The following is a 13394-nucleotide window of genomic DNA, read 5'->3' as shown; positions in this document are numbered from 1 at the left end:
ATTTTCGAGAACTGTCCATCCAGCACCTTTGAAAATCACTAAATTCCCACGTATGTTCTCAAAATACTGAAATCTCGAGATCCTATGTCCTTCGCTATTGTATAATATTAACATATATAACTTGACTTAATTGAGATCATTTTGAAACCATCAACACAGGGTTTGTATTGATAGTGTTGGCCTCATCTTTACACTGTAATGTTATGTGCTGCCACCTTATATTGGCATGGTTTAGCATCACCATGACAGCACAACTTCATTGTGATAGTACAGCTAGGGAGTGCATAGAAATCACTTTGCTGTTCCCTATAGAGGTAAATTTTTAATGCAGCATGGTGATTTAGCCATGAAATGTTAATTATTCCTATAGCTGAATATCTGTGCGCTGCATTAAAAAATGTACCCTTTAATGTCTCCATTGGCTTGCACTAACTTTTTTGCCATAGCCTTTGTTATGTAATATATTCTGCATAGACTTGCATTGATATTGCCAGGAATTTGTGATTAGGATACTAATAGTTGAGAAATTAGCATTGAACCCAATGCATTTTAATCACTGAGAACATGGCAGTTGCTCTGCCCACCCCATCCTACTCCCCTAAAAAATAAAAGAATCTGATCATCTTTTTATTTTGAGTTCCATTTAGATGACTCAGAATCTTGTATTTGTACAGTCTGCCAAATTGTTTATTCTAATTTCTACGTAGGTTAGTAACACTAAAATTTCAATTGTTTGAAAAGAATTGTGTGTAAAAATGTTACAAAATAACTAAGTTAAATCATTTTTACTCTAATAATAGTCCTGGCTGACTTGCAATATCATGATCATAGGAGATTTCTAAATATATTTGTGTATATATTTGAAATTTATGTAATATTTAAATACAACTTGGTTTCTAAGTAAAGAATTAGGGAAAAAAATTCCTCTATTTTTTCTATTTACAAGTCCAAACTTTGTAAGTAATATTTAAAATGAGATTGCAATACTTACCAGAAAATGTTTGAGAATAATTGACTCAAGCATTACATACTAAAAGCCTCTGTGGCCTGTTAATTGTTGGTTTCCTTTTGTGTTTAAAATTACTTTTTATGACCCTATGAATAGCCTCAAACTTTAAGAATTCACACAGGAAAAAACAGTTTTATGTCGTACAAAGGAAAAGGCTTTGTTTTTTTTTTCCTGGAAAGTGATTGATCTGATTAACTGTTGTAAGACACTTTTGGCATAAATTTGTCCTTGAGATGCTGTTTACTTTATCAAGGTTTACATGTACAAATTCAACTACTTATTGTATCATACACATTTGAATATTGCATTTTTCAGTAATAAACTTGATATCTTTAAAGCAGATGTGGAATTTCTTTATCACAAACATTGAAAGTTTTAGTAAAACACACACACACTCTTTACACTAATGTATTTCTGGTAAACTGTGTCCTCTACATAGTTGTAGTCCACCTCAACTCAAGGAGTCACCACAACATATATACACCATGTTAATGAGAGACACCACACTGTTGTGAATTTATTCTATATGAATCATTGAATTGGAAATGCTATCTTACTTTTGGTGGGTGCACCCACTTCAATGCAGTATCAAGTCACTGGGATGATGAGCCCATCAGGGATGCAATGAAAGATATTCCCAAGAATGTCTGACAAAGAGCTACTGGATTTTTTGTTTAAAATGATTAACCATGATCACCATCTAGAATCCTTCTCAACCAGGTAAAAATGAAACTTTAATAGAAAAAAGTGGTGATAGGGCTGAAGTCTTGAGTCATCACTTTCTGCACCTCTCCTCCTCCAACCCACAGTGTGAATGTAAGATTTTCCTCTATACTAATCTCTTAGGGCCAAATCTTGGTCACAACAAAGTCTGTAGCAAAACTTCTACTGAATTGAACAGATCCATGTGTTTACACAGATGCAAGTTCAGGAAAACACTTAAATATGTGCACATATGTCATCCCATTGACTCACAAACTTTAAGGTCAGATGGGCCATCATGATCATCTAGTCTGACCTCCTGCACATTGCAGGCCACAGAACCTCACCCACCTCTCCTGTAATAGACCCATAACCTCTGGTTGAGTTATTGGAGTCCTCAGATCATGATTTAAAGATTCCAAGTTACAGAGAATCCACCATTTACACTAATTTAAACTTGCAAGTGACCAGAGCCCCATGCTGCAGAGGAAGGTGAAAAAACACTAGTCCAAGGGTCGGCAACGTTTGGCACGCAGCTCGCCAGGGTAAGCACCCTAGCGGGCCGGGCCAGTTTATTTACCTGCTGATGCGGCAGGTTCGGCCGACCGCGGCCCCCACTCGCCGCGGTTCACCGTCCCAGGCCAATGGGGGCGGTGGGAAGCAGCGCGGGCGAGGGATGTGCTGGCCGCGGCTTCCCGTCACCCCTTTGGCCCGGGACGGCGAACTGCAGCTAGTGGGGGCCGCGATCGGCCGAACCTGCCACGTCAGCAGGTAAATAAACTGGCCCGGCCTGCTAGGGTGCTTACCCTGATGAGCCGCGTGCCAAATGTTGCCGACCCCTGCACTAGTCACATGCTCAAAGAAAAGCATGTTTTTAAGTGTTTCATTGAATCAGGACCAGCGTTTTCTGCATCTTGCCCCAGCAAGCCCCACAGCACTGAAACGTGTGCTGAAGTCTTCCTAAGTATATGGATATTTTAAGGTGTCCGTAAAGGACTCCTCACCATTCTCCTTCCCCTGACCATGGAGCTGCATTAACCCATGAGTAGAAGCACTGGAGAATCCAACCAGTATTGGAGTCTCTGAACTCATCCATTCATCAGCCCAGGCTGCACAGGAAGTGCTCTGGACTAGGACTCTATGCCAGGTAGAGGAGTGTATCCCTTTGAAGTCCCCCAAACTTTCTCCTGATCTGTGAAGATAAACTCAATCAATTCTGCTGCTCAGGACCCACCCAGCTGTGGAGGAGGGGACAGAATTAGCTTCCAAGTATTTTATCCCTATTTTTCTCATTTATATTACCTCTACTTTTCTCCATGCTTCACCAGCTGCTCTTCTTTGATCCTCAGTGCTGCAGCAGAGAAAGCTAACATTATAGTCTATGATTGTAATGCATTTGTAATCTAGCTATCAGTGATTCCACTTGCATCCTTTCTGTTGCCTCAATATCACCTTCATGCTCCTATACTGAGCCCTGGGTCCTTAGAGTCTTGCAGAGTTTTCCTCTCTCCCCAGATTTCTCCCATAGACTTCCCTTCACTATGGCACATTCTTAACCCTTTACTATTTAAATATTTGCAAATTAATTTAGGATACAGTACAAAAGTTATACTGCAATAGAAGAGCAGCTCTAAAACCTGAAGGACCAGACTGAAACTTTTAAAGTCCAGCAAAAGGAAAGCACAATCAAAAGTACCCCTGCACACAACACTCCTGAACATTCTCCGTCTTTGTTCAAGCAGGTAGGTCATGGCACATGGATTGATAGCTGGGGATTTGTAAATGTGCTTCATGTAAATTGCATATGCAAGTGCAAGGTTCGGTACATGCACTTAATGTTAGTACATTGGGGGGGGGGGGGATTGTTACTTGTCATGAAAAATTGGCCCCAAATGCTAAAGAGTCAGTCTTGAATCTGATGGATGGCAACCTGAGGTTACATTTGAATAGAGGCTATGTTTTTGTTATCCGGTTGGCATTTCTTTGGAGTTGCAGTTTTAAAAAAAAACCTCATTTGGGAGGAATGGGTGACTATATATGAAAGCAGCAGATTCAGATCCTGGGAAGAAAATGGCAAAAAAGCTTAGAACAATGAGGCTGTGAGATCAAATTAGGAAGAAAGGGGGGAAAGAGAAAAGGGAAGTGAAGAAGGAATGTGAGGCCAAATTTTCAAAAGAGTGCAGCATTCAGCAAGTCTCATTTAGTCACCTCAGTAAGTGGTGGGCTGTTCCCAAAAGCTCAGCTCCCAGTTAGGAACAGTAACTCTTCACTTAAAGTCGTCCCGGTTAACGTTGTTTTGTTGCTGACCAATGAGGAAACATACTTGTTTAAAATTGTGCAAAGCTCCCTTCTAAAGTCGCCTTTTGGTAACTGCCTGCTTTGTCCACTGCTTGCAGGAAGAGCAGCCCTTTGCTGTCCCTCCCCCCACTGCCATGTGCTGCTCCTGTCCTCTGCCTCGGAGCTGCTCCCCAAGCCTCCTGCTTGCTGTGCAGGGGGGATGGAAGGAAGAGGGGGGCTAATGTCAGGGTGTCCCCCCCTACAGCCCGCTTACCCAGGAGCAGCACCAGGGTTTTTGCCGCCCTAGGCGGCAGCGCTCCTCCTCTGAGCATTCAGGGGACCTTGGGTCTTCGGCGGGGGTCCTTCCGCTCCGCGTCTCCGGGGCACTTCAGTGGCAGGTCCCGGAGCAAGTGAAGGACCCGCCGCCGAATTTCCGCCGAAGATCCGGAGCAGAAGGGCCCCCCGCCGTAGAATTTCTGCCGAGGGCGGCAAAATGCCACTCCCCAAATCTTGCCGCCCTAGGCAACCACCTAGGGTTGCCTAGTGGAAGGGCCGGCCCTGCGCTTACCCCATCTTCCATAGAGCAGGGGGGACACAGGACAGGGCTTTGCTGGCAGCAGCTGTGGTTTCAGCAAGCTGATCTAATTAACAAGGCAGTGTACTTAAAAGGGAAATGCGCATCTCTCTCTCTCCCCCTCCCTCCATTCTTGCTGCCTTGTAGAGTGTAAGAGTTAACCCTTGAGGGCTCAGCCAATTGCTCAGTAAGGCATTCCCTGGGAAATATCCCACCCACTGGTTCACAATCATCATTACTGTGTACCAGTATTAAATTGTTTGTTTAAAACTTTTGTGTGTGTGTGTGTGTGTGTGTGTGTGTGTGTGTAGGTAGTCTTTTGTCTGGTGAAAAAAATTCCCTGGAACCTAACCCCCTCATTTACATTAATTCTTATGGGGAAATTGGATTCGCTTAACATCATTTCGCTTAAAGTCGCATTTTTCAGGAACATAACCACAACGTTAAGTGAGGAGTTACTGTATCTAAGTATCAGAGGGGTAGCCGTGTTAGTCTGAATCTGTAAAAAGCAACATGCATGCAAGAAGAAGTCTTGCATCTGAAGAAGTGAGGTTCTTACCCACGAAAGCTTATGCTCCCAATACTTCTGTTAGTCTTTAAGGTGCCACAGGGCCCTCTGTTGCTTGTATCTAAGTAGTGTGGCCAGATTTTTTGAAAGTGCTCAGATGCAAGGAACTGAGCTCTTTGAAAATCTGGTCCCCACACCTCCCCTTTGTCCAGTCAGAAGTCAGGTAGAGGGCCAGGAACGGGGCACTAGAAAATTATACTGGTCAGAACTACATTTCATTAGCTGTGTGAGTGACTGAACAGGCAGTAAAGGGACTAGTCCATCCTGTCCAAAGATTTTCAAGCATCTGTGTCTCTGACCTTCCCTTGTGTTTTCTCAGCTCCAGACTTAGCAGAAGGAAGTGTGAATTGATTTGGAATGATCAATGGCTCAGAGATGAGAAGGTAATTCTACCCAATCTTGACCTGAATATTAATTATATTGAAACAGTAGCTCTTTGGAATTCTAATTCTGTAAAACCATATGCCTTGAAGTGCGATGGCAAGATTAGAAAATGCACTAGCAATTGACTGGGCTTCATACCTTATTTAAGTCCATATATGAGATTCAACTTAGATCTTGCTAAATGTTTGACTACATGACAAAATCACGACACCACTAGGTACAACCAGCAACTTTGATTTGAAAAAGAACCAAGGGCTGGGATAACTGACTAAAACAAAGTACGTTGGCAGTTTTATGTGAAGAAGTTTGTCACAGCCTTTGACTCTAACCAGTACAGTTTTCCAGCATTTTTCACATTTAAAATAATACAGTAACTCCTCACTTAATGTCATCCCAGTTAACGTTGTTTCACTGTTTTGTTGCTGATCAATTAGAGAACATGCTCGTTTAAAGTTGTGCAATGCTCCTTTATAACGTTTGGCAGCTGCCTGCTTTGTCCACTGCTTGCAGAAAGAGCAGCCCATTGGAGCTAGTTCATGGGGGCTTGGAACCAGAGTGGACCGGCAGCCCCCCTATCAGCTCCCCTAAGTTCCCTGTGCAACAGCAGGCTATCAATTGCTAGGCAGTTCAGCTGTCCCTCCCCCCACTGCCATGTGCTGCTCCTGCCCTCTGCCTTGGAGCTGCTCCTGGGAGCCTCCTACTTGCTGTGCGGGAGGAGGAGGGGGGAAGAGGATACTAACGTCAGGGTGTTCCACTCCCCCCCACTCCTGCCCCCCATCTCCACAGAGCAGGACATGACAGGGCTCAGGACGGATGGAGTTTGCTGGCCACAGCTGCTGTCTCAACTTGCTGATCTACTTAAAAAGGCAGTGTACTTAGAGTGGGGTCAACACGTGTCTCTCTCTCTCACACACTGTCTGTGTCTCTCTCTGCCATGCTGTCTCCCCTCCCTCCATTCGTGCTGTCTTGTAGAGTGTGAAGCTACATTAACAACAATGTGTTAACCCTTGAAGGCTCAGCCGAGTGCTAGTTCATCATCTAGCAGTAAAGCATTCCCTGGGAAATATCCCACCCTCTGACTTCACCACCTCAACCAAGCTTCACAGTCATCATTGCTGTGTACCAGTATTAAATTCTTTGTTTAAAACTTATACTGTGTGTGTGTGTGTGTGTGTGTGTGTGTGTGTGTATATATATGTATATAGTCTTTTGTCTGGCAAAAAAAAATTTCCTAGAACCTAACCCCCCCCTATTTACATTAATTCCTATGGGAAAATTGGATTCACTTAACATCGTTTTGCTTAAAGTAGCATTTTTCAGGAACATAACTACAATGTTAAGCGAGGAGTTACTGTACTAATAAGAAGCATCTATTTTGTTTATGACAATTAATTTAGGAAGATATTAAGGTTGCTTGTCTTTAAAAATTGGTGAAAACTAGTTTATTGACAAATTTTTGGGGGGGGGGGCTGTATACTCCATCAATATACAGAATTTGAGAAGACTCTTAGCATAGGAGGAAATTGCAATGAGTAAATTTCTAAAAATCTTGAGAAATTATAAAATTGGCTCCTGTTGCCTCACAGTACAGCTATCGCTATGCAACAATTGACCATGTGGTAGGAGGTGCTATATGAAATGCAACCATTGGCCCTCTAGCCTAATATCCTGCTTCTGCCAGGGGATGAAATAATACATAATGCACCATCAGGCTGTAGAGTACTATTTATGGTGAGGTGTTGAGAGTGATTTCGTTACTCACCCCTGCAAGGAATTAGTTCACACCCTGAAGCACAACAGTTATTAGTGGCTTAGCTTACACTCCTATATGTCATAAATTTGTCAGCTATTTTAATAAAACTTCCACATACAATCATTGCCTTGCTAACCACCTGAGGAAGGATGTTCCATAGAAGTAGAAAGAGTGTCAGGTGTAGGGGCAGAGCAGAAAGGGACCTGTATGCAGGGAGGAAAGAAGTCTGGCACCAGCAAGCAGAGTTGAGCCACTAAGAGGACCACAAAAGAAATAATGAAGTGAATTTACCCATGACTCAGAATGTCAGTCCCAACAGTATGTCAGTCCTTAGCCAAACTGATCCCTAGTCAAGCAAATGGACTCATTCATTGGGAGAACTAGCAAACATTTATTTTTCCTAATGAAGGCCTTATCAATACTGCAGAAATGTGCCATGCGAACTGCCGCTTAGTTCCCTGACACACCTGCAATACACCTCATGTCCACATATAGAGTAACTCCCAACAATACACTCATGTTCATAGTGCCATTTGGATTAGACTGGCTTCAAACCACCATGTGGTTCTCTGCTGTGCCAAATTCCAATAATGCAGTGTCAATATGGATGGGTAACACTGGAATAATAGTCTCTATGGTGCAAATAATTCCCCCACTACCAGTCCGTAGTGCACAGGTCACTGATTAGGTGGTCTGTCTGGTCCATTTTCTGAACTGCACTGCACAGCGGTCATGGTTTCTGGAAGCTACTTATCCTTGCACGTACCACTGCGCACACTGTGTGCTATTTCCCCAGAAATCAATTTCTTTGGATAGCATGTCTTCACAGTTCTTATGACTGTGCTGCCAGCTGATCTGAAGCTGATATGTGGGCACTGATGGCCACCTGGGTAGATGAGGCAAGTCAGGCACAGTTGAACTCAGGCATTGAGAATAGATGGATGTATGGCTGGGTGTCTGAGCGACTACCTGAGATGGGCATCAAGCAGAATAGAGAAAAAAAATCCAGGGACTTAAGGCCATTATAACAAGGCCCAGGAAAAATAATAAGGTCTGGGTCAGACTGGGAAAACATGTCCATGCTATGACAGACTGGACCAAATCCTCAGAACTTATCCTTCCAACTGGACCAACATGCTATTGGACAGCGTGGAGCCAGCTTACCAAGAAGTGGGGAGCAATGAGGGGAGAATGATGGCTCTGCTAATGTGGGAGCTCATTCAGCAAAGGAGCGGTGTCCTCTGTACCAAATATCCAACTTTTTATTGTTACATATGTCAATGCATTCTGATGGATACTGCTGCCATTAGAGTTTAGAAAAGGCATATATCTGAGGGAAAAAATGTTCATCATCTTTCTGTTGGTTGAGTGAGTCCTCATATTTCCTTCAGCCTCGCTCATCACCAACTTCGCAGGCCAATCCACTTCAGAGCTCCTTACAAAGTGAAAATGACCAGAGAGTGAGTATGAGAAAGAAGCCTGACCTACAAGTAAAATAGTCGTGATTGACTATGGCTTGATAACATACATTTTTTATAAAAGTTCATTTTTAAATTGTTTGTTCTACAATCAAATGTCCCAGGTTGTTGGCCAGCTCAAGGCCAATATGTGTTCTGGTAGAAGCAGGTCTTCAGGGGAGATTTGAATGTGGAAAGGATTTTCCAACCAGGATGGATGTTCTGTGTCTAACTGCATAAGGAGGGATGTGGGGGAAAGCACAGAGATGGTTGTGGGAGAAAATAACAGCAGATACAGATATCACCTCATCCATAAGTGAGGTGAACAGCAGCACTACATCCTAGTTTCGGACAAAAAGGAAGGGATGCCTCTGGATGGTTGGATTTTCCAAAATAAATTGTTGACAGATGGACTATACTTGCTCAGATTGGAATTTGGCCACAGCACCAACATTAATGCACATCTTTTGCTAAACATGTAATAGAAATTTTCATAATAAGCTTCAGTTTTTTCATCTCTCCTGATACACCAGCATCACGGTGTCTTTAAAGAATGGATGCCCTGGTTTTAATATCAATTTCATAACTAAAATTGAATCTGGCTTTTACCTCACTCTCTGCAGTGACAACCTTATGCTGCTCTGGTCAACCAGGACTTAGTAAAATACAACTGACAAGCTAGGTACAGTCCTTGTTTTCTAAAGCTGGAGCAATGCAGTTTGATTTCCATGAGACGTTAGGTTTTTTCCCCCGCAGCCGCTAGAAGTAGGATTCTGTCTCTATGCTCGTATTGGTGTAGGATTTTTCATGATGATTATAACCAGGTAAATGACTCTGGGTTTCTTTGTTGAAACCATTCTGGAGGGGCTCATCTGTCCCTGCCTTCTTTGCACCGTCTTTACACAGATTGTTTTCAGAGTCCTCCTGAGAAATAGGAATAAAAATACAGTAGTTTGAAGAATAACTGTGATTTTCCATATTTCAAACATGAATAAAACCAACCCTAGTAAATCATAGTTGGATTTATGCATCTCGTCCCTGTAGGAAGAGTTTGAAGTGTGATTCTACTCTGTAAAGTGACTCTTATCCATCACAGACCTGCTCCCTGTGTGTATGACACAAAAAAGGCTTTGAATCATTTTCCTCCTTTTAACCCTGCTCAGCAAACACAGCGACAAGAGAATGAGCTAGATTCTGGATGGGATTTTCAAATGAGTTTATGGGAGTTAGGTGCCCAGATCTCACTGGATTTCAGTAAGATTCAGGCACCTGAAACTTCCTGATGCTCCTCTGAAAACCCCAGAAGATATTCCTTTTTTGTGTGTTACAGGGCCAATACGTTGCACCTGTGCAAACCCACTGAAGAGAAGGGGACACTGAGGGCATAATCTGAAAATAATCCACAGGTGTGATATACATGGATCAAGAGAGTATCCTAAAGGGTCTTTATTACACTTAGTGATGCAAAAGAAGGGATGAGCCATCTCATCTCTCAGAGCTCAGGTTGCACTGGCAGTTAGGGGGGAAAAATATTTATATAGGGTTTGCTTGCTCAGTGCCCTAAGTAGTAGTAATAATTGCTTATATATTCATTATCCGCATTTTACTGATGGGGAAATTGAGGCACTGACTGGTGAAGTCACTTGCCCAAGGTCACCCAGCAGGCCAGTGGCAGAACCAGGTCTCCTGAGCCCCAGGTCAGTGCTCTATCCACTAGGCCACAGTGCCTCCCAAAGTACAGGGCAGCACTATGCTAGGAGGAGCACCAGGATGGAATCATGACTGAGACAGTCACAAATCCTTGCCATTGGCACCTGGGGGAAGGGGTGAATAATCTGTCACAGATATTTACTGGGCATCTCCTCTACTCTCCTCCTCCTGGATACTCAGCTTCACTGGCCAGTGCATTAGGAGGGTGGAACCAAGGTTCCGGCCCTCTTTGCCTCCTCCCTATCCACCCGCTCTGAGACGGGGAAGGAGTAACAGCTGTGCAGTCGTTGGTCCCCATTGCCACCACCTGACCTGCATTTTGACCCAAGATTTTAGGAGTGGGAGCCTTATTCTTCCTTACAGCTCAGCAAAGCTCTATATAGGCCAGGCACAATATGGACCCTTTCAAACACATATATGACAGAATCCAATAGACCATATGGCTTTTACAGTCACTTTTCAGAACAGAGACAAAAGCAAGGAATTGACTTCACATCTTTTCCTCCACTGTGTCCTTCGGCTTGTTAATATTTAGCCCCAGTCCCAGATACTTTTAAAAGGTGTACTAATAATTATCTAAAGCCTGAACCTGACCCCACTGAACTCAGTGGCAAAACTGATGTTAACTTCAATGGGAGCAGAATCGTGTCCTTAGAATGATGCTCTCTCAACTTCCACATAAGAATGACACAAATGAGCAGATCATGGAAACTAGGTGATCAGGTTTTCTTGTGCTATAAGAGGACAGATCATTTCTTTTGCTCTTACCCTAATTGTCATGTTTCTGCTGTAATTCTTGATATGTTTGAAAAAATGTAATATGAGCAAAAAAATTATACATAATCTCAAAGGGAGTCCATGGTGCCTAATTCTCATTTCCTACCCAGATCCTGAACCCCAATTCAGTTCTGATTGCATCCACAGAATTCAAAACCAAATAAGTACTCTTGCAGCTTCCCAGCACGTGTTCTTCACAAACCTACAGTACTTTCATTTCTGAAATACATGCACATTTCACTGGGTAAAAGGAATTTGTCTTAGGCAATTTGTCTTAGGCAATAAAGATTAGATTTTCAAAGGCATTTAGGCACCTAAAGACACAGAGAGGCACCTAGTGGGATTTTCAAAATGTCTAAGTGCCTAATTTCCATTGAAATCAAAGGGAGTTAGGCACCTAATATTTCTAAAAATCTGGCTCCAGACACACAGGTGCTTTTGAAAATTCCACTAGAGACTTATATGCACTTTTAGGCACCTAAATACCTTTCAAAATCTGGCCTTAAGTGCCTACATTTCAATGAAAATCAATGGGACTTGAGCTCCTACATGCCTGAGTCACATTTGAAACTTGAACTTAAGCTCTTAAATCACTTAAATACTTTGAAAATATTACCCTAATTCTAAACTTTAGATATGTTTTTAAGACATCATAGGAAGATTGGTACCTGTCCATTTCTTCTGTATTTTTGTTTCTTTAAAATATTAAATAATGCCTTGCTTGACCTCCCTTCTTGGCCTCTTGGCTAAGATTAAATATAATAATGACATAATATCTGATATGCTCCCTGTTGATGTGTAAGGGGATTATACCATGCATTACAAGGAGCATTGATGTCACATAACAGGGCTTCTTCCTCTCTAGATTCTGTGATCCTTCTGTACCTGTAAATAGTGACACATTGTAACATGATTGGGGGCTAAATAATGAGCAGAATAAGGCTGATTTTTTTCAATTCTGGTCTGATTTCCTCTTAACTGTATGCGGCCTTTTCTGCAGTAATTTTGAATTTGAAGTCTAAATCTGATCCATTTATCAAATACTTTGCACAGCAGGCACAGCCTAATACTGTAATGTGCTGTTCTGTTATGAAATAGACTCACAGGAATTGTTGTGCTGTCGTGCTGCACGCCACACCAGCATAATGTTTTGTATTTTTTAGACCAAAAACAAAACAAGTTGCAGACAGGACTTATTAACACTGGTTTCACATCTTTTCCTTTATCAGGACCTGGAAAGAATACAAATATTTGTTAATGGTATTTTCCATGGACATCCAAGCAGAGAAAGGAGACACAAGACAGCAGATGAAGTTAAGACAGGTAGTTATTCCATGGTCTGTGTGGGGGCTCAAGTGTCATCTTTGCCCAGATGAATCTCAGCTATCATGGTCTCAAGCAATTAATCCATCTGGCTGAGAAAAATATCCACTTAGGGATTTTGTATTGATCTCATCTAAAGCTGCATTGGGGAGAGGGTGTCAGATGAGCATCTCTGTTTATTAATTATGTAAATATCAAGGAAGCGGCTAAACAGGCATATGCCTGTTTGCTTCGTTTTGACTTTTTATTTGTTTGTTTCATTTCAAAAAGGAAAACTAGTTTGATCTCTCTAACAAAGACAGGAAGATATTGAGCTGAATGCTCAGCTGGGCCATGTTCCTGTCAGAGCAGCTGAGAGGGTGAGGCAAGGTGCAGTTAAACCACTTTTCTGTCCCCTGATCTTAGGGCCACTGGAGGCTGAACTGCTCTGCAGTGTAACTTAGAGCGGGCTATGCACTGCTTTACATTCCTCCAGCTGCAGGGGTCCCATAGTTATGACAGTTTTAGACTCCCTTTAGGGCAGTAAGTCTGTCTGCTATGGCTGTTTTTCAACCCTCCAGATCCATTCATAGTTAACATACCCAGAATTTCCTTGGGAAACATCAATGAATGGGAATCTACAAACCAGTTAGACCAGAGGTGGGCAAACTACGGCCCGCTGGCCGGATCAGGGCTTTGGATCCAGCCCGCAGGATTGCCAGCCCCACGCCACTCCCGGAAATGGCCGGCACCACGTCCCTGCAGCCCCTGGGGGAGGCAGGGCAGAGGGCTCCATGCACTGCCCTTGCCTGCAGGCACTGCCCCCCACAGCTCCCATTAGCCAGGAATGGGGAACTGAGGCCAATATGAGCTTCGGTGGA

At 42.9% G+C, this 13394-nt stretch overlaps 1 protein-coding gene across 1 annotated transcript in view; it reads right to left on the bottom strand.

Moving 5' to 3' along the window:
- Positions 1–8506: 8506 nt before the first annotated feature.
- SLC5A12 (solute carrier family 5 member 12) overlaps positions 8507–13394 on the bottom strand; it is a 31700-nt gene continuing 26812 nt past the window's right edge. The window contains exons 14-15 of the mRNA XM_005300327.4: positions 12316–12443; positions 8507–9648 (exon numbers count right to left, since the gene is read on the bottom strand). Of these exons, the coding sequence (XP_005300384.1) occupies positions 9484–9648; positions 12316–12443 (293 nt within the window). The 3' untranslated portion in view covers positions 8507–9483. The remainder of the gene's footprint in view (positions 9649–12315; positions 12444–13394) is intronic.

Source organism: Chrysemys picta, chromosome 4, assembly GCF_011386835.1.
Source record: "Chrysemys picta bellii isolate R12L10 chromosome 4, ASM1138683v2, whole genome shotgun sequence".
In the NCBI taxonomy this organism is placed as follows: domain Eukaryota; kingdom Metazoa; phylum Chordata; order Testudines; family Emydidae; genus Chrysemys; species Chrysemys picta.
The sequence above is the reverse complement of the archived record's forward strand: the minus strand, read 5'-3'. Positions and strand labels throughout refer to the sequence as shown.